This window comes from Stegostoma tigrinum, chromosome 19, assembly GCF_030684315.1.
Source record: "Stegostoma tigrinum isolate sSteTig4 chromosome 19, sSteTig4.hap1, whole genome shotgun sequence".
NCBI classification, from domain to species: domain Eukaryota; kingdom Metazoa; phylum Chordata; class Chondrichthyes; order Orectolobiformes; family Stegostomatidae; genus Stegostoma; species Stegostoma tigrinum.
Window position 1 is genome coordinate 5,117,015 of NC_081372.1, and position 27,862 is coordinate 5,144,876.

General features: G+C 46.3%; 2 protein-coding genes across 2 annotated transcripts in view; one reads left to right on the top strand and one right to left on the bottom strand.

Annotated features, from left to right (window-relative positions):
- Positions 1-8,576, top strand: part of LOC125461416 (embryonic polyadenylate-binding protein A-like) — a 51,120-nt gene extending 42,544 nt beyond the window's left edge. The window contains exons 14-16 of the mRNA XM_048550169.2: positions 1,130-1,260; positions 3,219-3,300; positions 8,078-8,576. Coding sequence (XP_048406126.1) covers positions 1,130-1,260; positions 3,219-3,296 — 209 coding nt within the window. The 3' untranslated portion in view covers positions 3,297-3,300; positions 8,078-8,576. The remainder of the gene's footprint in view (positions 1-1,129; positions 1,261-3,218; positions 3,301-8,077) is intronic.
- On the bottom strand, positions 5,867-27,844 carry LOC125461559 (mitochondrial import receptor subunit TOM34). Its single transcript, XM_059652714.1, has 7 exons — positions 27,436-27,844; positions 15,953-16,052; positions 13,981-14,133; positions 13,492-13,646; positions 12,719-12,860; positions 10,975-11,101; positions 5,867-7,896 (listed from the first exon to the last, which is right to left on the bottom strand). The coding sequence occupies exons 1-7, from the start codon at positions 27,575-27,577 to the stop codon at positions 7,792-7,794; spliced, it is 924 nt and encodes a 307-aa protein (XP_059508697.1). The 5' UTR covers positions 27,578-27,844; the 3' UTR covers positions 5,867-7,791.
- Between the last annotated feature and the right edge of the window lie 18 nt (positions 27,845-27,862).

A 27,862-nucleotide genomic window follows, 5' to 3' on the forward strand; every position in this document is an offset into this window, starting at 1 on the left:
TTTTTGAGGCACATTTAAAATGACTGGCTACTAAGGCTAGAGAGCTAGCCAGTTGGCTTGATGGTGGGGGACAGAAGGTGGTGGTGGAGGGTTGTTCAGACTGAAGCCGGTGACTGGCCGTGTCCTGCAAGGATTGGCGCTAGGCTCACTGTTTGTAAATGATTTGGATGGGAATATAGGAGGCACACTTCGTAAGTTTGCGGATGACAGTGAAATTGAAGGCATAATGGAGAGTGAAGGTGGTTACCTGGGATGTTGATCAACCGGGCCACAGGGCTGAGGCATGGCCGATGGAATTTAATGCGGATAAATGCGAGGTGTTGCATTTTGGCAGGGCTTACACGGTTAATGGCAGGGTCCTTGGGACTGTTGTCAAATAGAGACACAAGGGGTGCAAGTACATAGCTCCTTGAAAGTGGCATCACAGGTACCCAGGTTGGTGAAGAAAGTGGTTGGTATGTTTGCCTTCGTCGGTCAGAACATTGAGAACATGAGCTGGGGCATCATCTTGAAGATGAACACTTTTGGAGTAGAATTCTGATACAGGATGGTTGTTAATCTGGATTTACAGGCAGTTACTGAGCCTGGAGCGTCTGAGTTATAAGGAAAGGCTGGGCCTTGTTTCTGTGGAATATAGGCTAAGGGAGTGACCTTGTTGAGGTTTATAAAATCATGAGGGACATGGATGAGGTGAACAGCCAAAGTCTTTTCTACAGAGTAAGAAACTGCAGAATTAGAGGGCATGTTTTAAGGTGAGGCGGGAAAGGTTTAAAAGGTATTTGAGGGGCAACTTTTTCCCACTGGGGGTGGTGCGTGTATGGAACGAGCTGCCAGAGGAAGTAACAGAGCAGATACAGTTACAACATTGAAAAGACATTTGTACCAGTACATGGATTGGAAAGGTTTAGAGGGAAACAGCCCACACGCAGGCACATGGGATGAGTTTAGTTTGGAAAACCGGGTCGGCGTGGATGAGTTGAACCGAAGAGTCGTTCAACAGGAAACAGACCCTGTGATCATTTTGTCTCTTGGAGACAGATGTGGCTGGACAGCTGAGTATTTCCAGGTTATGTTGTTTTCATGGAGCTGTTTGTTACCTAGGAAAGATCAATATGTATGTTTTGTGCAGGTGAGCGCCTATATCCGCTGATTCAGGAAATGCATCCAACACTGGCTGGCAAAATTACCGGAATGCTACTGGAGATCGATAACTCAGAACTCATGCACATGTTAGAATCACGAGACTCCCTTCGCTCCAAGGTAAGAATGTGGTTTTTCTGTGTGGTGGAAGCTGGCTGAATGTCACTTGTTGGGGAATTTTATGTTATTAACAGGCATCTGTGTTGATTTGGTATTTCTGTGCTCAGCTCTAGTCTCTGAGCAGCAGTTTATGGTTTGAAGTATTCTGCAATCCATCTCCAAGCACTTAATAAATGGCTTCAGATTGTCCCCATAAATATTTGTAATGTTCCCTTTTTTAAGAAAGTAATTAAACTGGGCAAAGGTAAGGCAAAGACAGATGGAAGGAGAGATGTTAGGAAGCACTTTTACACACAGGGTTGGGGGAGCTTTGGAACTCTCTTCCACAAATGCAGTGGGTACTGGATCAGTTAGTTTTAAATCTGAGATGAAATTTTTCATTAAGCAAAGATATTAAGGGCCAAGGGCAGGCGAATGGAATCAGGCCATGGATCAGCCATGATTTTATTAAATGTTGGAACAGGCTCAGGCAGCTGAATGGCCTGTTCCTAAACAGGCATTCTGGTTGTTCTAGGATGATGTATGAGCGTCACTTTTGAGAGAGGAATTCCTCCTTGTAGCGAAGACCAGCTGAACTGCTTTCTGCTGTACAAACATCAGATTTGCGCACACCATGGTGAGAGCTCAAACATTGGAAGTTGCCTTGTTGTAAAGGGTCCATGGTGTTCTGAGCTCTCCATCAGATTTTAAGTTCTTCTGTCGATTTTGCTTGTTTCTGTGTCAGCATACACTGACAGTCAGCTGTGGTTCAAAACACTGATGCCCCTTTGGGAGTCAGAAGGTGATGATTTCAAGTCCCACTCTAGAGTCTTGACTGTGAAGTCTAGACTGGCACTTCCCAGTGTGGTGCTGACACAGTGCTGTGTTATTGGAGGTGCTGTCTGTTTAGAGATGATGTGAAACAAAACCTTTGTGCTCCCTCGGGTGGTCACACAACATCTGTACGCCACGATTCAATGCCAAGTCTTGACTAACTGCGACAATCCTACAAAAATATTAGTTTCCCCATTTGGTTAAAATCTTCCAGAGACACTACCAATTTCAAACTCCACAAATTGTACAGACCCTTTCTGAAAATAAAACATCCCAAGATGCTTCACGGGAGCATTATTAATAAAAGTGACACTGAATCACAAGAGGAAGTGATGAGGGGCAGATGACCACAAACTTGGGCAAAAGTTTCTAAAAAGAGGAAGGAGTTTTCAGAAAGAAATATTCAGGTTTGAGCCTTTGATAGCTGAAAGCACAGCTACGGATGACAGCTGCAGCAAGTTCTGCAGCAGACTCAAAATATTAGTCTGGTTCTCTCCACAGATGCTGCCAGAGCTTTACTTGTTTTAGTTCTGTAGTCTTGTCTTTGATTTCGGGTGGCTGAGGGTGCATGTCCTACCTGAGGATTTTGATTGAGTGTACCAAGGAGGTGCTGCATTGTTAGAAATGTCTTACAGCTGGAATGTGAACCTGAAGCCTCAATCTGTCCCCTTTAGATGGCCATTGAAATGGTGTGTCAAATCTTTAAAGAAGAGAAAAATTTTTTTCCAGGCCACTAGCTACATTTCAACAGATATTACAAAAACAGATTATCGGTCATCATTATTGTCCTGCATGTAGGAGCTTGCAATGTGGAAATTAGTGACTACACTTCCATCAATGACAATAAATCACTTTGGGATGTCCTGGGATTGTGAGAGTGTAGATGCAGGGTTTGTTCTTGTCATCAGCTGAGACGTTGTGGCTGATATGGGTTTCCATATTTCTGCAGAGACCACTAACTCGTGGATAAGATTCATTCACTTTGTTCACACATTTCTCTGAAATGGCCAAGCAAGCCACTCTGTCGGAGGGCAGAGAAGGGTGTAGGACAAATACTGGCTTTGCCAGTGACTTGCACAGAAGATTTAATGCAAGGAACAAGCAGCTGCAGATTGCAGATTCCATAGTGTTTTGGGTTCTTTCAGGTGGAGGAAGCTGTTGCTGTGCTTCAGGCTCATCAAGCTAAAGATACGGTGCCGAAGAAAGGGAGCACAGCTGCCTGAACAGGTGATGTCCACAGTTTAACACAATGGGAAAGCACGAGAGGTTTTGACTTGTGTTTGATACACTAGATAACATTGCATTGAAATTCCAGCTCCTCTTCCTTTTCTCCCTATTGTTTATCAATCCTTCCCTCTGCTGCCTCCGTTCTACTCCTCTCAACCACAGCCACACTCTAAGTCACTCTTTGGACAAAGACCTTTCCTCTGAATTCCCAATTAGACACCTCTCTCACCTTCTGGTTTTGGACTTTCTCACAATGAGGGATCAGCTGTTCTACGTCTCTTACTGAACCCCTTCATATTAATTCTCTTTCCTACATCACCCTACAGTCTACTTTTCTGTAGAAAACTAGATCCTGCCTTTCCTGATGGGAATAATCTTTTCAGTTCTGGTATCATCCTAGTATCTTTTAGTCTTTCCTGGTGTTTCTGTGCCCATGTGGAGACCAGACCTGAATTTGACTATGAAAACTGTCAGATTGTCATAAAATCCAACTGGTTCACTAATGTCCTTCAGGGAAACCTGGGGTCCTTACCCGGTCTGGGACTATGTGACTCCTGTCCTTCATGGTTGGATGACAAATGCAGCTTGGCATCTGCCACATCCTGAGAACAAGCCACAAGGCAAATGGCAGAAGCAGTTCAGGGGCTTAAGCAGGCGTGAAAAGACAGCTTTCTGCTTTGACTTCTATACTATTTTCTCGCTCAAGGATTGATGTGGTTGATTAATGAGTTTCCTGTTTCTTGCAGGACGGACTTGAGCAGCTACAGGAGAACTATTTCACAAAGCAAAGATATTTGTCGCATGATTAAACCTTGGGTGGGGGACAAACTGAATAAGGATCTGATGTGGCCTGGAGATAATGTTCTCCATTCACATTCAATTGTGTGCCAAGTTTGGCCTTTGTTGTATCGTATCCTGTATTCGGTTTGTTGTCTTGGGCTGTATTGAATTGTATTGGACTGTAGCTGCTTCAGGGAACAATAAAAGATTCAAACATCTTGTTCGGATGTTGGAGGGTTTGACTATGATGCTCGCTGATGGTGACACTGGACAAGTATGATCCCAGACTGAAACCAGCTAAATGGTACCAATTCTTAAAATTTTTTTGCAGTTTGTTTACCATTTGAGGTCAGTCACAGAACATATTCCCAACAGGCTCCTAATGTACTTTTATTTAAAACATTGAAGGTTTCTAACTCAAAAGGAGCAGATCAGTTTACTATATCACCGTATTCAAGGATTATTTAGAACTGACGTTACAAAAATCAGAAAATAAAGATTTGATCTAAACACCAACTCTACTGATACTGAAACCTCAGTGAAGTTCCTTGGTCAGTTTCAGTGGTTGTACTTAGTTTATTTTTGGGTGCACTTCTGCATTCACATAATGATATCATTAGTTCATTTCTCTTCCTGAGAACTTTAAAATACTAAAGTAACTCATTTATTTTTAACATGGGCTCCTTAAATTTCTCTTTCTCAGCCTTCTATTTCTGGAGTTATTCTCTTACATTAACTCACTCAGAACGACACTTGCTTCTGCCTTGACAGTTTTGGAAACTGTACATCTGCTGTTACAGATTTTTTTCTCCGATTGGCCTGCTTTGTTCTGATAGAAACCTACACATACTTTCTGACCTGCTTCTGTCTGTCTCTTGTCAAAGACCCCTTGCTACTGGCCAGTTTTTTTTTCCAAAACTTATTTCTGGAATTCTCTCCTTACTGACGTTGTGGTCTACACAATGGTTTAGGAAGGCAGCTCACCATCACCTTCAAGGAGCATCTCAAGATGGGCAATAATTGCTGGCCAAGCTAGGTTCCCATGGGTGAATTCAGAACAAAAGTTATACTGATGATGCTCACAGCTGGAGCTGGCTGGTGTTTAATTACTGACAAGCTCATTTCCCTAAGGCTGGTGGGTGAAATCCTTTTTGTATCAAGGTGTAACAATGTAAATATCCTGAATTTGATGTGTTCAGGATTGTTACTGCACAACTTGAGTGGTTGAGACTTAAACCTGGGGCTCCTGGTTCAGGGGTAGAGACAATATCACTGTGCCTTTCACTTTAAAATCATGCCCCAATGTTACTGACTCAACTCAGCAACAGCTGCTTTCTAATCAAACTGTCAATACTCCTACCCCATCTCGGCTCCAAAGAAAACAACCTGACTTTATCCAGTTTCTGTACATTGCTGAATTTGCTCTATTCGGGCAATATCCTGGTGAAAAATGGGTCAGACCTGCTGAACTTTTCCAGCAACTTCTGTTCCTGATTTATAGCATCTGTAGTGCTTTTTTAAAAATATCTTGGTGAATCTCCTGTGCACCCCTTCCAGTGCAACTGCATCATGGTTTGAGGAGAACACACCCTCAAAATTGCAACGGACATGTCTTAGAATGTGTATTGAAACTTGATCCCGTTGCCATCCTCACTGGGCCAAGGCCGCTGAAGAACTAGTGTTTGTGCTTTTTTTAAAATGTATCTGCAGTTGTCAGTTCCATCTTTCTCATTGCATGAGGTCAGACTCTGGGTAACACTTGCATTAACAACACAAAAACAAAGGATGCCTTTAATCATTAATTTTTAATACCTGAGTCCAAAAGATTTTCAGTGCAATATAATGTTCAAACTAAACCAATAGTACATAGTATGAGACAGCTAGAGTAGTACATTAGGCCCACAATGGGGTGAGACAAACAGACAAGGTTTACAAGTCCAGGTACATCATATTTTTGTGAAAGAACAAGTTAAGGACAAGAAATGAATGACCAAAACATCTTTACTCTTGCAAAAGATTTGCAAAGTGTTTTTTGTTAATATTTGTGTAGCTTACGATTCAGCAAACTTGACATGTTTCCTTGATGCATACTGCTTCACGTTCTGTATCCCGCTCAGTAGCTGTAACAGGCACTGATGAACCCTCTGTTCTTGTGCAAAGATGAACTCTGAAATATTGCTCATAGAAAAGCTGAGTTTCCCCACAACTTGCTACAGTTGCTGAAACTTTGACAATGGAAATAAATGAAGCTGCAATCAATCACTCTTCTCATTCAAAACCTACCATGGTTGTAATGATAGAGCAACATGAATTACTTCATAAATTGTTTCTGCAGCAAAGATGTTTTTAAACCAGTTTCCTCCCAAACTTGTTCTCTAGCAGCAGAGCTGTATGCAATTATGTGGATGTTTGAATGTATAGTCATGTATTAGGTTTTTGGGGACATTTGCCCTTTTAAGCATCATTCATAAATCTATTATGATGATAGCCATCTAACTCCAATAGCTAGAGTATCTCTGGTCATTTAAAATAAAGGCTGAACTCCAGCAATATAGGTAACACCAGACTTGCGTTCTAGTTAAGTCTCTGTAATTCCCACATTCTCAGGACTTGTGGACAGTAATATTACTGTCTCCTGTATCTGGATGTCACCTATAGTTGGATTTCTGATTTGAGAATCTAGGACTAGGGATGAAACTTTTTTTAAAATCAGAAACTACATTCACAAAGGTGATGGAAGTTTAGAACTCCTCCAGCAAACAGTAGTTGATGTTGGCTATTATCAATTTTATACTGGATTGATTGCAATTCAAATCATTACAGGATAAAGGTGGGTAGTTAAGTTCAGTCATATTCTCAGACAGATTAGGGAACAATGACCTCTTCCTACACTCAAGCAAAGATGCAGATATTTTTAGGTACACATACTCCATTTAAAGTACAATTTCTTCATTTAAGAACAGTCTCAGCACAGAGTCAACGCAACAGTGCTGCAGCAGCCATGAAAAGCATCAAATTGAAAAGGTTTTTCAAGGAGGAAGTAGTACTGCAACCAATTTAGGAGAGATTGCTCTCTGATCCTCCCTCTGAAGTGTAACCACATAAAATATCCTTTAAATGTACTGTCACAGGCTTTACTGCCTGACAGCCACTTAATAAAACTAACAGGTGGTACTGATGTTACTTAACCTCATCTGAAATGGAGTGCACAGGCTTATGGGAGAAGTGAGAACATATGTAGGCTTAGATGCAACATCACTTCATTGTGCCAAAAAATCAACAGTGAAACGTGACTGAAAAGATTAAAAGTGCAATTTTGCAAACAAAGCTACCACAGAATGGACTACCCTAAAAATATCTCACAACAGATTATATTGTACTCAGTTATATATTAAATAGGAGTTGCGCAATCTGCAAAGATGAATGGAGGCAGAGGATCCTGCCTAATCATAACTAAAGAGGGATCTTGCAGTACAGGAATTGATGCTGTGTGTAGGAATCAAAGGTATAAACTGAGCTGCAGACAGTTTAACTTAAATATTTTCACACAGTGCTCTTTGGTGTAAGGACAAATGGCCCGTAAAGCCCTTGAAAACCAAGAAGAAAAATGCCAAAAAAAAGACAAAGACAGAGGGGTTAGAAACCTGCCCAAGCCCCCCTCACCGACAGGTTTCAGAGGTTTAAGTTTGAACTGGTCACGAGGACAAGGTTTTATTTAGTAAACTTCTGGACTTCCTGTAAGAGGCATTGGCCAGCTGAGTTGCTGGGATCCCGTTTCAGCATCTCCTGAAGATCAGTGACACTGCTAGCATAATCCTGAAGGGAAAAAAAAACAATATTCAGCTTGCCATCTTGACCAGTCTGGCCTCTTAGCCAAACAGTGTAACGGTAAAACAGTGTAGCTGCCTCGTTTTGTACCAAAATTACAGTAATATAGATATTGTAACATATGATAGCTTCAAGAAGTATAATCTGTCCCTTTTTTTTTTGAAAACAGGTTTTAAGGCAAAGGGCAGTAACACAGAGGCACTAGAGTAAACAGTTTGTGAAGCTTTGGGATTTAAAAAAATTGGAACAATAGAAGTAGCCGGAATGGGTGTACTCAAAATCCACCGAACCCAGATTTCTCATTTCAGTAGCTGTTGCTGCTGGGATCTTGAAGATGTGGAAGCTGTTTTTTCTCCCCCCTCTCTCAGTTACAGCTAAAAACAGGGAATTCTCTTCCTGCTGCTGGAGTTGCATGTGAGACATTGTGATTTTCTGAATTTGCCTTTGTTAATCGCGTGTTTGTCTGATGTTACTATATTGGAAAAATTACTGTAATTATTCTATTACATTTTCCAATAGAGTTAAGTATTCTGATTTCTTAAAAACCATAAGAACTGTGGATGTTGTAAATCAGGAATAAAACAGAAGTTGCTGGAAAAACTCAGCAGATCTGGCAGCACATGAAGAAAAAAAAAATCATTTAACGTTTTTGATCCTGCCCCAGAAGTGATGGTAGCTGGGAAACATCAGTGTCTATATGCAGAAAATAGGGAGTGGGATGGAGTAGGGAGTAAACAATAGGATAAAGAATAGAGCCCGGAGAGAGAGAACAGCAGTTGGACAAAGGAGTTAATATTGATCTGGCCAGGAATAGCTGTTAATGGGGACTGTTAGTGACTAACAATAGGTAGCGTGTAATGGCAGGTTACACGATAACAAGAGATTACATACTTCAGAAATGATTTCTGAAGAAGAGTCCCGACCCGAAATGTCAACTTTCCTGCTCCTCTGAAGCTGCTTGGTCTGCTGTGTTCATCCAGCTTCACATCATGTTATCTGACTCCAGCATCTGCAGTTCCTACTGTCTGTACATGATAACAAGACCTGGTCTGTGGAGTAGTGGACTGGGACGTGGGAGAGTTTAGGTCCTAAAATTATTGAACTCAGTACTGAGTCCGGAGGGCTGCAGAGTCCCCAAGAGGTGAAAGAGGTGTTGTTCTTGCAGCTTACGTTAGGCTTCGGTGGAGCTAGAGTTGCCTCCCACTTTAGGCACCACCCTGGTCCCTGGTCCTCATCTGTGTCTCCGGCTTGCTGCAGTGTTCCAGTGAAGCTCAACCAAGCTGCAAGAACAACTCCTCATTTTTCTGCTTGGGGACCCTGCAGCTGTCCGGACTCAATATCGAGTTCAATAATTTTAGGGCCTAAACCCTCCCATGAACCAGCCCCTACCCCACACACCATGCCTTGTTATCAATAGCCTGCCAAGAAATACTTACCTATTTGTTCGTCACTAACCATCCCCATTAACAGCTATTCACCCTCTTAGCCAGATCATTATCAACTCCTTTGTCTGTCTAACTGCTCTTCTCGCTTTCTTCGGGCTCTATTTATCCTATTGTTTAGTCCCTCTCTGCCCCTGCCTCCCCATTTTCTGCATATAACCTACAGTTTCCCAGCCACCATCAATTCTGAGGAAGGGCCACCAGACCCAAAACGTTAACTCTGATTCTTTCTTCACAGATGTTAGACCTGCTGAGCTTTTCCAGCAATTTCTGTTTTTATTCCAATTTCTTCTTTTTGTTGTATTTTAAATTATAGAATGTGAATAAAGTGTGGTTTGCTTAATGTCAAGTAGTTTGACCAATCAAATTGCACTTACATATTAAAAGAAAGGTTAGGGTCTGGATTACCTTCTGAATTTATTTTCAGGGGGGTTGATCTGGTCCATAATAATATAAATTGGCACAATCCCAGGCTGAATTTGAGCAAATCCATTAGTAGTGCTGTTTTGAGGTGTGCTCATATTCTTAGGTTCACATGCATTAGGGGGTTGAAGAAGCTTCTCATTTCAAATAGTAACTACTTAAAATAACAAGGGTTCATCAATGAAGTTATTAAATGGGTCAGTATAGTTTTAGGTCATTTTTAATTATTTAAATTGGTTTTCTCACTGGATGGTTGCAGACTCTTAAAAAACAAACATTTTTAAACTGAAGTCTATTTCAGGCAGCAAGACCATACTTAATAAATAAAGGCTTTGGAAGCTAGGCTGTTTGAGCTAAACGAACCGATTCTTTCTTTTCAAAGTGATTGTCAAAGTTGATCCTGAAAGTTTTCACTCAAGAATCGGGATAGGAATGTTTGCTGGGTGGATGGAAATTTGTAGATTGCTGCCCCCACCTGCATTAGGGTTAGGGCCACTCTACCTAGTCTCTGAAAGGGAATGCTGTACATGGACCACAAATTAAATTGCAACAGAGATCTAGGATCTCATTAACAATCCTTCTGTCAATCAGATGACATAGGTGCAAGGTAATTAATAAAAGGACCAATGGAAAAGATGAGAAAATATTACTTTTTCTTTTACATGGCGGGTGGCTATAGCCTGAAAGGGCAGTGATGATGTGGAATTCACAAGTGGTTCAGACTAACAGCAAAGTAGTGTTTAAGGCAAAGGGACACAAGGGCCAATTTGTCTGTAGATTTAATGCAAACAATTCCAACCTCACCTCTTCCAACATCGGTGATGAACAACACTTTCTAAAGTGTCCCTTCCATTACCTGTTCTTTTAAATATTCATTAAAGGGACACGCGGGCCACTCAAGACCAGAATTTAGTTCCCATCCCTAAGTGCCCGTCAGGAGTCACGGGCTGTACAACCACATACAGCGCTCTTCAGGAGGAAATTCCAGGATTTTGACTCAGCGACAGCGAAAGGACAGAGATATATTTCCAAATCCAGACGGTGTATGGCTTGGTGGGCAACTTGGAAGGATCAGTGTTCCCATGGTTTTGTTGTCCTTGTTAATCCAAAAAACGGTACAAGTTGCAATCAATGGCACAGACAACTGACTCACCTTTTACTAATGTTAACAGATCCACGGTCAATGCCAGACTTTACTTACCTTCAGCTCTTTGCGAGCTAGTGCCCGCCGGTAGAATGCCTTCAGGTTGTTGGGATCCAGAGCCAATGCGGCTGTACAATCCTGCACTGCTTCAGGATATTGCTTCAGCTGCAGGTGACATAGAGCTCTGCCAAGGTAAACAACACACACTGGGTCACTCAACAAACTACAGACTGCTTCAGAAAGACAGCCACTGCCATCTGGAACCCCAAATCCTCACAAACGTTTTTATTTCAGTTTTGTAAGAAAGGGAGGACTCAGTCCAAGAAAAGAGATTAAATATTGGGTTGCAGCAAGGAAGAGAGTTTTTCAATCCATTGATCAACCAAGAAAAATATCTAAAGCAATGACAGGACAAGAAAAGACTGACAGACTCAGACAGCAGTGATTCTTTGGAATTCTTTATCATAGACGGCTGTAGAGGCTGGGTTTTAATTAGGAAGGGAGTCAAGGATTATGGGGAAAAAGACAGGAAAGTGGAGTTATCAGATCAGCCATAACATCATTGACTTGGTAGGGTGAATTACTTATTCCTGCTCCTTTGTCAGACTGTTCGTTCGGTCTATCCCACAGTACGAGGAGAGACACTCCCGAATCTACACACAGTTCTGCATTCTCTCGCGATAAACAGTGACACATAAATCAGTCTTTTCTGCACAAGAGTTACAAACTTCTCACACTCCTGATGTAGTTGAGAGCAGTTTCACAGTTCTCTGGATGAAGGTGGACTGCTTAACATGGTCCTCCTAAACCTCATTATTTGAAATAACTGGACCATATAAACACTCAATCCTTTCATTATTTTCTCAATATATATTCTCTGAAGTGTAGAGATTCAGTTTTTTGAGCCTTTCAACGTGAACAGGTGCTTTAAACAAGCAATCATCTTGTGATTCCTATAACCATACCATTGCTAAATCTCCAAAATCAAACAGCATGTGAAGAGATGAACACTTGGTACACAGTTATAATAGAGGCCTCAACAACAGCATAATCATTCGGCACAACTTATTTCTATTTGTTCACAAGATGTGAGCATTGCTGGTGATTTGTTATTCATCCCCAGCTGTGGTGGTGAGTTGCCTTCTTCAACCACTGCAGCCCGTGTGGTTCAGTACATCTGTGCTACACATTCTTGGCTGCACCAACACTCTGACTGTGTTACAGTTAAAATCTCATCAAGGCTCAACTTCACTCAGACTGCCACATTCAGTCTCCCCTTCTCCACTCAACCTGCAGACCAATGCTCACCAGTAACCCCCCCAAAGGGTACAGAACAAGTGCTGAACTTGGCAGCAATACCCACATTCTGTGAATGAATGAATAAAGAAAATGCACAGATTATCAGAATTGAGACACATGCACTTAGTGGTTAGATTAGATTAGATTAGATTCCCTACAGTGTGGAAACAGGCTCTTCGGCCCAATAGGTCCATACCGCCCCTTGGAGCATCCCACCCAGACCCATCCCCCATAACCCACACACCCCTGAACACTACAGACAATTTAGCATGGCCAATCACCTAGCCTGCACATCTTTGAACTGAGGGAGGAAACCGGAGCACCCGGAGGAAACCCATGCAGACACAGGGAGAATGTGCAAACTCCACACAGACAGTTGCCGGAGGCTGGAATCGAACCTGGGTCCCTGGCGCTGTGGGGCTGCAGTGCTAACCGCTGAGCCACCGTGCCACGGTTACTTTACCAGTCTCCGAACCTAAACTAGACCATGTTGCTTGTATACCTGTTGGTATAGGTGGTACATTCCTTGTTATCCAGCTTCAGACTCGCACTGTATTTATCCACCGCTTTTCTGTGCTCGCCTTTTCTCACCAACTCATTCCCTTCTTCCTTAAGAGCCTTGGCCTGCTCAGATTTGCTGGAACCTGACAACACAATGGTAAGTGCAGGGTATTGAAATGAAACATTAGGGTCCCAGTGCTTGCTCTTAATTGCGTTACTTTGCAATGGGAGTTTTCAAATTGCTCTACTTCTGGTTGATGAATGCAGAAACAGTTGATCGATCAAGTGTTAGCTTTAAAACTGAATTATTTTAAGTGCGAAAGGATTTTGCCCACTCCTTGTTAATCCTCCCTAAAAACTTTAATTACCTCCTTTAGGTGCAACACAAATGCATCCAGAGTGAGTTCTTGTGTGCATCAGAACAGGAGCTCAGAAAAGTGGGCAGGTAAGAGATTGGGGTGTGCACCTGTTGGCTCAGCCTCAGAAATTGGATGCTTGAGGTCCATGGGCAAAAGGTCAGTTTGAGTTCACCAATCCCCAACTCCTTCACTCGTTTATCAGATTGGGAAGGAAGGATGAAAAAGGAATGCATGTCTGCTTGCTGTAACTGATCTCTCACACCAGACCCTGTTCACTGGTGGTTTGGTTTTGGTATCAGTCAAGGGTGTAACCATAAACCTCTTGATGTGACAGGGATTTGTTTAATCATTAACATTGTGGGGGTGGGGAGCAGAGAAAGAGTGGGACAGTGGAAATAAGAGCTGATCTTCTCACCTGTGTCTCCTGCATTCTGTGGCACGCACGTTCGCTCTGTGTTCCCAGGGGCACTGGGTCCCCATCTATGCTGAGCTGAGAGGGGCACCGATGGCATTGGAGGGAGTTTCTCACGCCAATTACTACCATTCTTGTCAATAAGAACTTTTCTCATTCTGCAGCAGTAGGAAGAAAACAAATTAAATCAAATAGCTCAAAGTACCAGAGTTATTTGTGAATTGATCGGGGCAGGGAGGGGAGAGCAAGAGACTCATCACCAGTGGCTCATTAACACTTTCAGCGCAGCAGTGGTATGCTGACACCAGCTGAGTCAATCACAAAAATGATGAAGCAACCCGTTCAAAACTGCAATTACTTAAAAAAAAATTGCTGGCGTGGACTCCATAGCCGAATGGTCTGCTTCCACACTGTACGGATTCTACAAAATATTGGCATCTGTGTCCCTGCTCCCAGCACCTTATGTTGGAGATCACCTTTGATCACTATTACCTGTTCATACCATCCTGAGCAGCCTGGACACTGCTATCCACCTGCACTGCGGTTTTATAGTCTACATATGCCTTTGGGTATTGCTCCAGCGTCTCATAGGCAGCAGCACGGCGCAGGAGGGGCTTCAGCATGAAGGGCACAAGCTCTAATGACCTAGAAAGAGAGACAGAGAGATGGAAAAGCATAGGACATGGTTAACAACTGGGTCTACAGTAAATGCACCGAGATGGTGCAAACGTACATTCAGGAGAATGGATAACAGATAAAAATTCCCATCCATTTTTCCATTCCTGGTTAGGTTTTCCTGTTACGTAGCCCAGGAGCAGATCTATAGATGCACTGAGCGGGGAATAAAAGATTATCAGAGATGCACAGGAACGTGGAGTGGAGGTTAAAACCAGCCACAGTCTTACCGAATGGTGGGACAAGCTCGAAGGGCCAAGTGGCCTACTCTAATTCCTTCTTCACATGAGTTTATATGTTGCAGTAAGACAGTGACAAGACCACAGCTGAAACAACTGTTACTGGAGTAGTACAGTTGGACAATGGAAGTTCAGGAATTTAGTCACTTTGCAGTCTCTTCCAACTTGAGCAACAGAAACATAATTTCCTTAAACTTTTCTGACGACCTGGTCACTTCAATTGAAGTCACCACAGATGATGCATCAAGTCTTTTCACAACCTTTGGTCTGTACATCTTTGCTTACTATGATAAGACCACAAGACATAGGAGTGGAAGTAAGGCCATTCGGCCCAACAAGTCCACTCTGCCATTTAAATCATGGCTGATGTGCATTTCAACTCCACTTCCCTGCACTCTCCCCGTAGCCCTTGATTCCTTCTGAGATCAAGAATTTGTCGATCTCTGCCTTGAAGGCATCCAACATCCCGGCCTCCACTGCACTCCGTGGCAATGAATTCCACAAGCCCACCACTCTCTGGCTGAAGAAATGTCGTCTCATTTCAGTTTTAAATTTACCCCCTCTAATTTTAAGGCTGTGCCCATGGGTCCTACTCTCCCCACCTAACGGAAACAACTTCCTAGCGTCCACCCCTTCTAAACCATACATTATCTTGTAAGTTTCTATTAGATCTTCCCTCAACCTTCTAAACTCTAATGAGTACAATCCCAGGATCCTTAGCCGTTCATCATACGTCAAACCTACCATTCCAGGGATCATCTGTGTGAATCTCCGCTGGACACGCTCCAGGGCTAGTATGTCCTTCCTGAGGTGTGGGGCCCAAAATTGGACACAGTATTCTAAATGGGGCCTAACTAGAGCTTTATAAAGCCTCAGAAACACATCGCTGCTTTTATATTCCAACCCTCTTGAGATAAATGACGACATTACATTCGCTTTCTTAATTACGGACTCTACCTGCAAGTTAACCTTTAGAGAATCCTGGACCAACACTCCCAGATCCCTTTGTACTTCTGCTTTGCGAATTTTCTCACCATTTAGAAAATAGTCCATGCCTGTATTCTTTTTTCCAAAATGCTTTTTTCTATTCCCTTCCTTCAGAAACCAGAATTAGAGAAATGCAGATAACTTGGAAAGCATAGAGCTGCAAGAAGTTACGGAGATATGGAACAGTGAAGCTATGGAAGGATTTTAAAACAAAAATAAAAATCTTAAATTCAATGTCGCTTAACCAGGAGCCAGTGCAGATCAGTGAGCACTGGGTTGAAGGGAAAACAGTGATGATGCAGGCAACAGAGTTTTGGATACAACGTAGAACAATACAGTGCAGAACAGGCCCTTCGGCCCTCGATGTTGCGCCGACCTGAGAACTAATCTAAGCCCATCCCCCTCAAGGGATAACTTGAGGATAACCTCAAGTTTGCAGAGTTGAATGCGGGAGATCAGCTGGAGAGGCATTGGAAGAGTCAAGCCTAGAAAGACTAAAGCTATGAATGTGGAAAATCCCAACCAAACTCCTATCATGTCAAAGCATTGGCTCGGATACATACATAGTGCAATCTTTTATACATTCGCTGCAGTTTCCAATCTTCAGATTACAAGCAGCTCGATTCGAATACAGTACACTCAAATCCTCTGGGCATTTTGTACCTGGTTAATCAGAGAAGCAAAAGGCATATTCTTAGAATTAATATACCATGCAAAGTCTATCAGAACATCTTACATAACTGGAAAGATCAACTGTAGAACTACGGAAATGGGGTATTTATATAGCAGCTGTGAACAGACTTGAGTTTCATTATTTCTTCGTGCACCAAGTTACAAGGAAAAACTGATATTTACATAGTGCCCTTCATGACCTCAGGATGTCCCCATGTACATTCACAGCCAATTAACTAGTTGTGTAGTTTAGCTATTATTGCAACTAAGAATGCAGAATGCCAATTTCACACACAGCTAGTTCCCACAAATGGCAGTTATGACAACCAGATAACCTGGTTTAATGAGTCAACACAATGCAGAGCTGGAGGAACACAACAAGTTAGGCAGCATCAGACCTTCATGAAGGTCCTGACCCAAAACGGTGACTTTCCTGCCACTCTGATGCTGCCTGACCTGCTGTGTTCCTCCAGCTCTACACTGTGCTGACTCTGACTCCAGTATCGCCAGTTCTAGCTATGTCTAACCTGGTTTAATGATGTTGATTGAGGGATAACTATTAGAACATAGAAAAGTACAGCACAGTACAGGCCCTTCGGCCCACAATGTTGTGCCGTGGAATAATCCTAATCCAAAAATAAAATAACCTAACTTACATTCCTCTCAAGATAATAAAATGTGAGGCTGGATGAACACAGCAGGCCAAGCAGCATCTCAGGAGCACAAAAGCTGACGTTTCGGGCCTAGACCCTTCATCAGAGAGGGGGATGGGGGGAGGGAACTGGAATAAATAGGGAGAGAGGGGGAGGCGGACCGAAGATGGAGAGTAAAGAAGATAGGTGGAGAGAGAGTAGGTGGGGAGGTAGGGAGGGGATAGGTCAGTCCAGGGAAGACGGACAGGTCAAGGAGGTGGGATGAGGTTAGTAGGTAGCTGGGGGTGCGGCTTGGGGTGGGAGGAAGGGGTGGGTGAGAGGAAGAACCGGTTAGGGAGGCAGAGACAGGTTGGACTGGTTTTGGGATGCAGTGGGTGGGGGGGGAAGAGCTGGGCTGGTTGTGTGGTGCAGTGGGGGGAGGGGATGAACTGGGCTGGTTTAGGGATGCAGTAGGGGAAGGGGAGATTTTGAAACTGGTGAAGTCCACATTGATACCATATGGCTGCAGGGTTCCCAGGCGGAATATGAGTTGCTGTTCCTGCAACCTTCGGGTGGCATCATTGTGGCAGTGCAGGAGGCCCATGATGGACATGTCATCAAGAGAATGGGAGGGGGAGTGGAAATGGTTTGCGACTGGGAGGTGCAGTTGTTTGTTGCGAACTGAGCGGAGGTGTTCTGCAAAGCGGTCCCCAAGCCTCCGCTTGGTTTCCCCAATGTAGAGGAAGCCGCACCGGGTACAGTGGATGCAGTATACCACATTGGCAAATGTGCAGGTGAAACCTCTCTTACATTCCTCTCAATTCACTGCTGTCCATGTGCATGTCCAGCAGTCGCTTACATGTCACTAATGACTCCGCTTCCACGACTACCACTGGTAAACTATTCCATGCGCTCACAACTCTCTGGGTGAAGAACCTCCCTCTGACATCTCCTCTATATCTTCCTCCTAACACCTTAAAACTATGATTCCTCGTGGCAGTCAATCCTGCCCTGGGGAAAAGTCTCTGGCCATTGACTCTATCAATGCCTCTCATTACCTTGTACACCTCAATCAGGTCACCTCTCTTCCTCCTTCTCTCCAGAGAGAAAAGTCCGAGCTCAGTCAACCTCTCCTCGTAAGACAAGCCCTCTAGTCCAGGCAGCATCCTGGTAAACCTCCTTTGCACCCTCTCCAAAGCCTCCACATCTTTCCTATAATAGGGCGACCAGGACTGGACACAATATTCCAAGTGTGGTCTCACCAGGGTTTTGTAGAGCTGCAGCATAACCTCGCGGCTCTTAAACTCGATCCCCCTGTTAATGAAAGCCAAAACACCATATGCTTTCTTAACAACCTTATCCACTTGGGTGGCAACTTTGAGAGAGCTATGCACTTGAACACCAAGATCCCGCTGTTCCTCCACACTGCTGAGAATCCTGCCTTTAATCCGATATTCAGCATTTAAGTTCGACCTTCCAAAATGCATCACTTCGCATTTATCCAGGTTGAATGCCATCTGCCATTTCTCAGCACACTGCTATTTTTTTGGATCGTTTACATCTGAGGGGGTAGGCAGGGCCTCAGTTTAACACCTCAGACAAAAGACAGTGCAACACTCACTCACTAATACACTGGAGTCTGGATTGGGACTTGAATCCGCAACTTTCTGTCTCAGATAGCTCGCTAAGGGGACCAGAGGACTGGCAGGTTTGTGAAGAAGGCACATCAATCAGCAGCTGCAGGCGATGATGAAATTTGGGATGAGAGTTTGGGGAACTAACTGGGGTCGAAAGACAATTGGATGTCCATTAGGGATAACAAAGTGTGGAGCTAGATGAACACAGCAGGCCAAGCAGCATCTTAGGAGCACGAAAGCTGACGTTTCGGGCCTAGACCCTTCATCAGAAAAGGGGGAGGGGGAGCGGGTTCTGAAATAAATAGGGAGAGAGGGGGAGGCGGACCGAAGATGGATAGAGGAGAAGATAGGTGGAGGAGAGTATGGGTGGGGAGGTAGTGAGGGGACAGGTCAGTCCAGGGAGGACGGACAGGTCAAGGGGGCGGGATGAGGTTAGTAGGTAGGAAATGGAGGGGCGGCTTGAGATGGAAGGGACAGATAAGTGACAGGAAGAACAGGTTAGGGAGGCGGAGACGAGCTGGGCTGGTTTTGGGATGCAGTGGGGGAAGGGGAGATTTTGAAGCTGGTGAAATCCACATTGATACCATTGGGCTGCAGGGTTCCCAAGGGGAATATGAGTTGCTGTTCCTGCAACCTTCGGGGAGCGTCGTTGTGGCACTGCAGGAGGCCCAGGATGGACATGTCGTTTGAGGAATGGGAGGGGGAGTCGAAATGGTTCGCGACTGGGAGGTGCAGTTGTTTATTGCGAACCGAGCAGAGGTGTCCTGCAAAGCAGTCCCCAAGTCTCCGCTTGGTTTCCCCAATGTAGAGGAAGCCACACCGGGTACAATGGATACAGTATACCACATTGGCAGATGTGCAGGTGAACATCTGCTTGATGTGACAAGTTTTCTTGGGGCCTGGGATGGGGGTGAGGGAGGAGGTGTGGGGGCAGGTGTAGCGCTTCCTGCAGTTGCAGGGGAAGGTGCCGGGTGTGGTGGGGTTGGAGGGGAGCATGGAACAGACAAGGGAGTCACGGAGAGAGTGGTCTCTCCGGAAGGCAGACAAGGGTGGGGATGGAAAAATGTCTTTGGTGGTGAGGTCAGATTGCAGATGGCAGAAGTGTCGGAGGATGATGCGTTGGATCCAGAGGTTGGTGGGGTAGTATGTGAGGACTAGGGGGATCCTCTTTGGGCGGTTGTGGCCAGGGCAGGGTGTGAGGGATGAGTTGCGGGAAACGCAGGCGACACAGTTGAGGGCGTTCTCGACCACTGCAGGGAGGATGTTGCGGTCCTTGAAGAACAAGGACATTTGGGATGTACGGGAGTGGAATGCCTCATCCTGGGAGCAGACGTGGCAGAAGCGAAGGAATTGGGAATAGGGAATGGAACTTTTGCAGGAAGGTGGGTAGGAAGTGGTGTATTCTAGGTAGCTGTGGGAGTCGGTGGGCTTGAAATGGACATTGGTTTCTAGGTGGTTGCCTGAGATGGAGACAGAGAGATCCAGGAAGGTGAGGGATGTGTTGGAGATGGTCCAGGTGAACTTGAGGTTGAGGTGGAATGTGTTGGTGAAATGGGTGAACTGTTCAAGCTCCTCATGGGAGCACGAGGCAGCGCCGATACAGTCAATGTAACAGAAGAAGAGATGGGGTTTGGGGCCAGTGTAGGTGCAGAAGAGGGATTGTTCCATGTAACCTACAATGAGGCAGGCATAGCTTGGGGCAAGGGCCATGCAGGTACCCATGGCCACTCCTGTTGTCAAGTGGGAGGAATCGAAAGAGAAGTTGTTGATGGTGAGGATGAGTTCGGCTAGGCAGATGAGGGTGTCAGTGGAGGGGGACTGGTCGGGCCTGCAGGACAGGAAGACACGCTCGAGAATTCCTAAAAGCATGGCATTCCAACCGGAATCAACAAACACATTGGCTCCAAATCAATCTAACATCCTCTGAGAAAAAGAACAGGAAATGACATCACCAATGCAGAAAATGACATCACCAACCCAAGGAAACCTAAACAGATAAATAGAGAGCGGGACATAACACCAGCGCTTCATCGGAGGCTCACTGATGATGTTACCTAGAATGGTGATGAAAGATCTGAAAACTAACCTTCCAGCTCAGCGAGCAAACTCACATCCAGAAACTCAACCTGAGCTACAAATCTTCTCAAAACTTGCTAGAAAATTCAATCTTTGTTCTTGCAGTTCAGAATGTCATTTTGCATCTGCAGAATGAATGACCCATTTGCGACTTCAATCAAGTGTTTAGGTGTAGTTCTAAAAGACAGTGCTGCAAGGTGACCTCATAAAAATACTTAAAATTCTGTAAAATTCTAGGCAAAAAAGATCTTGTCTAATCCCAGCTCTTGTTTGTAGCTCTGCTAGTATTTTTGAAACAGAGTACTTTTGAAGGCTGTGATAATGGGAACTTCTGATGAAGGGTCTAGGCCCGAAACATCAGCTTTTGTGCTCCTTATTACTTTTGAAGGCTTCTGCCTCTGTCTCTCTTTTGAAATATTTTCTAATTCATCTGTTCAGAGAAGTTATTACACCCTCTGGAGCAAGTGGGACTTAAACTCTGGTGTCTCAGCTCAGAAGCAGGGGCACTGCCACAAAAGCTCCCCCCTGGCTTTTTTGAGATCCCTAGCACATGCTCGGTGAAAATTTTACTAACTCCCCTTTCAGCACTGTACTAAATACTGTTAACTCATGCCTCCTATTCCTCCTCTTCCAGTCTACTTCATCCACGCGTCCCAACTACAATTGCCTTCAGCCTACCCTGTTTCAGAGAATATCAACCCCACGATGTCCAATATTTCCTCACAGCTAAACTCTCATATTTCCACTTCAGGGAAAATTCCAGAGTCAGGGCTTTTGAATCCAAGACAATAAATACTGTCAGTAATTCAGTAGAAATCTCTCTACCCAAAGAGTGGTGAGAACGTTGAACGTATCACCACAAGGAGTGATTGGGATGAATAACATAAGTTAACTGAAGAGGGAAGCTGGATAAACACTTGGGAGAAAGAAATAAAAGCATTTGGCAATGGGTTGAAACAAAGAGATGGTGGGAGCTTATGTGAAGGATAGTCACAGGCATCAACCAATCGGGCTGAATGGCCTGTGTCAGTGCTTTAGACATGATATAGTGTACCAGCTTCTGATGTTGCACCCAACTAATTTGACCTGGCTGCTATGACACATGCGATTGTAAGGTTCTCTCCAAGATACTTATTCAAAAGTACCTCGCATAGGTCAATATAGGGAGAGAAAAAAAAACTGAAGGCGATTAAGGGCAAACTGTTCACAGATAAAGTGAACTGCAGATGCTGGAGAATCCGAGATAACAAATTGTGGTCATCTCGGATTCTCCAGCATCTGAAGTTCCCATTATCTCTGATCACAATTTTAACCTCACTGCGAAGCCTCTTCCAGGATGCCTAACCTGAAGAAGTTACCCTCCTCCCTTCTGACCAACCTCAGGAGATCTCTCTCCCACTGTAACTCTCCTCTGTCCATCTTTGGTCCGCCTCCCCCTCTCTCCCTATTTATTTCAGAATCCTGTCCCCATTCCCCTTTTCTGACGAAGGGTCTAGGCCCGAAATGTCAGCTTTTGTGCTCCTGAGATGCTGCTTGGCCTGCTGTGTTCACCCAGCTCCACACTTTGTCATAAGGGCAAACTGTTGATGGGTGAGGTCAGGTGGAGGGCACATAGGAGAGATTGGTATCATGGATGACAAGAAAAAGTAAACAGAAGTAAATCAGCCCACAATACTTAAAAGAATGGTGGGGTAATTCTCCCTGGTATTCCAATGTCACAATTTATCCCCCAAACATCACCTCAGATTATCTGTACCTTTTCATCATTACTGATTGTGGGATCTTGTTGTGTGCATCACCCTTCCCATTTCTAAAGAAGGGTCCCAACCCAAAACATCAGCTTTCCTGGTCCTCTGATGCTGCCTGGCCTGCTGTGCTCCTCCTGCTCCACAAAAATGGAATTATCTCTTTAGCTTATTGGGAAGTGCACACAGAAATTAAGTGAGGGTGGGACCAGGTCTGGTAAATTACAACCAGCCAGCATTTGCCTCTGAAAACCTGAGGTAGAGCGAACACGCTGAGGGTGAGAGAGAGAGTCGGCGCACGTGTGTGGTAGTGTATAGGCAAGGTGCAGCTGTGGAATGAACCCAAATCTTGGATACAAAATTGGCTTGGCCATTGAAGGTAGTTGTGGAGGGGTGTTTTTCTGACTGGAGATCTGTGACTAATGGTGTTTCACAAGGATCAGTGCTAGGACCTCTGCTGTTAATAATACATAAAAAATCTGAATGGAAATGTAGGTGGTCTGATTAGTAAATCTGCATATCATGAAAACTGGTGGAGTTGTGGATACTGAGGAAGGTTATTAAAGAATGCAGCAAGATAAAGATCAGCAGGAAAGTTGGGCACAGAAATGGCAGATGGAGTTTCATCCAGACGAGTGTGAGGCGATGCATTTGGGACGTCAAATGCAAGAGAAAAGTATACAGTAAATGGCCAGATCACTAGGAACACGGAGACAGAGGGATCTTGGGATGCAAGTCCATATGTCTCCGAGAGTGGCAACATAAATGGATAAGGTGGTAAAGAAGGCACAGGGCATACTTGCTTTCATGGGTCAGGGCACTGAGTATAAAAGTTGGCAAGTCACGTTGCAACGGTATAAGGCTTTGATCAGACCACATTTGAAGCACTATGCTCAGTTCTGGTTACCACACTATAGGAATCATGTGGATCTTTGGAGAGTGTGCAGAAGAGGTTTACCAGGGTTTTGCTTGGATTGGAGTGTATTAGCTATAAGGAGAGGTTGGATAAACTTGGATTGTTTTTCAATAGCACTTCAGAAGCTGAGGGGGAAACCTGACAGAACTATGTAAAACTATGAAAAGCATGTACAGAGTGGATAATCAGGATCTCTTTCCCAGGGTGGGAAATGTCAAATATTGGGGGCTATAGGTTTAAGGTGAAAGGGAGAAATTCAAAGGAGATGCGAGAGGATTATTTTTTCTTTACAAAGGATAGTAGGTGCTTGGAATGTGCTGCCAGGGGAGGCATCACAGAGTGCTACAGCACAGAGACAGGCCCTTCAGCCCAAACTGGTCCATGCTAACCAAAACGTGCATCCATGCTAACCCCAATTCCCAGCACTTGGCCCATATCCTTCTAAACTTTTCTTATCCATGTATTTGTCCAAATGCCTTTTAAATGTTGTTAACGTACCCACTTCAACCGGCAGTTTATTCCATAGGCATACCACCTTCTGTGTAAAATAAAGTTGCCCCTCAGGTTCCCATGTATTCTTTCCCCTCTTACTTTAAACTGATGCCCTCTAGTCCTCAGTTCCCAACCCTGGGAAAAAGACTAAGTGCATTCACCCTATCCATGCCTCTTATGATCTTATATGCTTGTGTAAGATGCCCCCACCTGCCCTCAGTGTCCCATGCTCTCCAGGAAAAAGTCCTAGCTTGTTCAATCTCTCCCTATAACTCAGATCCTTGAGTCCTGGCAACATCCTTGTAAATTTCTTCTGCGCTCTTTCCATTTTAATAACATCGTTCCTATAGCAAGGTGACCAAAACTGAACCCAACAGTCCAAGTGCGGCCTCACCAATATCCTGTACAACTGCAACATAACTTCCCAACATCTTTACTGAACTATACCCTGACTGATGAAGGCCAGTGTGCAAAAGCCTTCGTCACTGCCCTGTCTATTTGTGACTCCATTTTCAGAGGACTGTGAACCTGAATTCCAAGGTCCCTCTGTTCCATTACACTCTGTCAGGCCATCCCATTCACCATGAAACTCGTACCTTGATTTGACTTTCCAAAATGCAACACCTCACATTTATTCTATATTAAACGCCAATTGCCATTTCTCAGCCCAATTCCCCAGCTGATCAAGGTGATAAAAGCAGATACAATAGCAAACTTTAAGAGGCATTTAGACAGATGCATGGGCAGGTGGGGAATAGAGGAATATAGACCATTTGCAGGCAGATGGGATTAGTTTAAAATAGCATCATGGTTGGTACAGACATGATGGGCCAAAAGGCCTGTTCCTGTGCTGTACTGTTCTATGTTCAATGTTCTAACAGGAGAATAAGCTCAGAAGTCAACCAAGAGTGTAACACAAATTGAACTGCACCCCCACAGAGTTTTCACAATCACGATGGGCTATATAACCTTTGTTTAGAAGATTCTATGATTCTGAGATGTGGCCATTCACTTCAATCATTGTCATCCTCTCCTTGGTCCAGTAACTCATCCAGGTTACCCACTACCCTCCTCAATCATCAATTCTCTCTACTCTCCCCTGTTCCCTTCTATCCATCCCCCCAGTTATCCCTCCCCACCCCCACCCTCTCCCCCAAAAAACCCATTACCTCATCCTCTCTTTCATCAGTTCCCCCTCATCAGCTTACATCCTCTATCCCCTCCTCCAAGAATTACCTTCACCAAAAGCACCCCCCACTCCCAACCATTAGTTCTCTTTCTGGCCCCATTGCCTGGTCAGCAAGGAAACAGGCCTTTCAGTCCAAACTGGTCCATGATAAAGATAATTGTAGAATCCTTACAGTGCAGATAATGGTCATTCGACCCATCAAGCCTACACCAGCCCTCTGAAGAGTATCTCAGCCAGTTACCACGGCTAATCCCCCTAACTTGCACATCCCTGAACACAAAGTTGCTGGAAAAGCTCAGCAGGTCTGGCAGCATCTGTGGAGGAGGAAAACAGACCCTTCCTCAGAACTGAACAATAAGGGCAATTTAGCATGCCAATTCACCTAAATTGCCCATCTTTGAGCTGTGGGAGGAAACCAGAGCTCCAGAAGGAAACCCACACAGACAGAACATGCAAACAGCACACAGGCAGTCACCCAACTGAATCTGGGACCCTTGCCAGAGGGATACCAGTGCTAACCATTGTGCTGCCTTGCTCTCTCTGTTAGCAACCCACACCCCCCATACCTGCCTCCCCGAGTTATCCACATCTCTCTCTCTACACCATTTACCATTTCAAGTTAAATCCTCCACCCCCCACCCCAACACCAGCCACTATCACCCCTCCTCCCCAGCAACTCATTTTTTCACCTGTTTGCCCCAAACACTGTCTAAAACCCCACTAGCCCCTTTACTTACCCCCTCCATCCCCAGCCACCTCATTACATCTCCCATGCTGTTAGACCCAAACCAATCCAACCCAACCATACTTACACCCCTGGGGTCACCCCATGCCTCAACCCCCCACTGTTACCCCCTCCCCCTCTGGTTACCCCATGCCTCCAACAACTTACTCCATGCACTCCCAGGTTACCTCCACCCCCACGTTTCACCCCTGTGCTACCCTCAGGTTACCCCATGCCCGAGCCCCGTGCCCAGGTTAACCCCACTCCCATTACCCCATGGCCACCCACCAGCTACCCCCTGTCCACCCGGGTTACCCCATGCCACCACCCCCTCAGCTTCACCCCTGTGCTCCCTGCAGGTTACCCCATGCCCACGTGCCCCCCCCCCCTCAGGTTAACCCCACTCCCATTACCCCATGGCCACCCTCCAGGTTACCCCCCAACCCCGGGTTACCCCGTGCCATCCCAGCTTCACGCCCATGTGGCCCCAAATTCACCCGCATGCCCCCCCTCAGGTTACCCCATGCCTGCACCCCCAAGTTAACCCCACTCCGGCTACCCCATGCCTGCACCCTCCCCCCCCCCCCAAGTTAACCCCACTCCGGCTACCCCATGCCTGCACCCTCCCCCCCCCCCCAAGTTAACCCCACTCCCGTTACCCCATGCCTGCACCCTCCCCAAGTTAACCCCACTCCCACACCCTCCCCCCCCAAGTTAACCCCACTCCCGTTACCCCATGCCTGCACCCTCCCCCCCCCCAAGTTAACCCCACTCCCGCACCCTCCCCCCCCCAAGTTAACCCCACTCCCGCACCCTCCCCCCCCCAAGTTAACCCCACTCCCGCACCCTCCCCCCCCCAAGTTAACCCCACTCCCGCACCCTCCCCCCCCCCCAAGTTAACCCCACTCCCGCACCCTCCCCCCCCCCAAGTTAACCCCACTCCCGCACCCTCCCCCCCCCCAAGTTAACCCCACTCCCGCACCCTCCCCCCCCCAAGTTAACCCCACTCCCGCACCCTCCCCCCCCCCAAGTTAACCCCACTCCCGCACCCTCCCCCCCCCCAAGTTAACCCCACTCCCGCACCCTCCCCCCCCCAAGTTAACCCCACTCCCGCACCCTCCCCCCCCAAGTTAACCCCACTCCCGCACCCTCCCCCCCCCCAAGTTAACCCCACTCCCGCACCCTCCCCCCCCCAAGTTAACCCCACTCCCATTACCCCATGCCTGCACCCTCCCCCCCCCCAAGTTAACCCCACTCCCGCACCCTCCCCCCCCAAGTTAACCCCACTCCCGCACCCTCCCCCCCAAGTTAACCCCACTCCCGCACCCTCCCCCCCCCAAGCTAACCCCACTCCCGCACCCTCCCCCCCCCAAGTTAACCCCACTCCCGCACCCTCCCCCCCAAGTTAACCCCACTCCCGCACCCTCCCCCCCCAAGTTAACCCCACTCCCGCACCCTCCCCCCCCCAAGTTAACCCCACTCCCGCACCCTCCCCCCCCAAGTTAACCCCACTCCCATTACCCCATGCCTGCACCCTCCCCCCCCCCCAAGTTAACCCCACTCCCGCACCCCCCCCCAAGTTAACCCCACTCCCATTACCCCATGCCTGCACCCTCCCCCCCCCCAAGTTAACCCCACTCCCGCACCCTCCCCCAAGTTAACCCCACTCCCGCACCCTCCCCCCCAAGTTAACCCCACTCCCGCACCCTCCCCCAAGTTAACCCCACTCCCGCACCCTCCCCCCCAAGTTAACCCCACTCCCGCACCCTCCCCCCCAAGTTAACCCCACTCCCGCACCCTCCCCCCCAAGTTAACCCCACTCCCGTTACCCCACGGCCATCCCCTTGGGCTACCCCGTGCCATCCCAGCTTCAGCACCATTTTCCCCGCCCCCTCCCTCAGGTTACCCCCTGCCCCCTCCCTCAGGTTACCCCCTGCCCCCGCTCCCCCCGGGGTAGGGTTACCTGACTTGGTGAGGCCGCTGATGGCCTCGGTGTAGCGCTCCGCTGCCTGCCCGAACTGGCCGTGCCGGAACAGCTCGTTACCGGCGCTTTTCAACTGGAGCACGGCGGCTGGACAGGCCGGGGCCCGGGAGCGGCCCGTCATCGAGAGCGGGGCCTGAGGCCTGGGGACGGAGCCGGTACCGAGGGCCTTGAAGGGAGGAGCTGGAGAGAGCCGGGGCCTGCGGGGGGGAGGGGGAGCTGGAGAGAGCCGGGGCCTGCGTGTAGTGGGTGGGGGCAGCCTCCCAGTATCGGGCTGTCGAACCCGGGGCCGGACGACTGAGAATCACCGCCCGCCGCCTGCCGCCCTTTGCCTTACAATGCAGAGTCTCCGTGTAAACATGTCACGGTGTAACTAACACCTCCCAGCCACTGGGGGCGCCTTAACGCT

Bases quoted from the DNA above. Each gene is read 5' to 3' on its own strand.
- LOC125461559 (XM_059652714.1), bottom strand. From the start codon at position 27,577: ATGACGGGCCGCTCCCGGGCCCCGGCCTGTCCAGCCGCCGTGCTCCAG. The intron at 14,134-15,952 runs GTATGTATCCGA...CTCTCTTTCTAG, and splicing joins TGTATAAAAGATTGCACTAT to GTCATTAGAGCTTGTGCCCT. The intron at 7,897-10,974 runs GTAAGTAAAGTC...TTTTCCCTTCAG, and splicing joins TAGCTCGCAAAGAGCTGAAG to GATTATGCTAGCAGTGTCAC.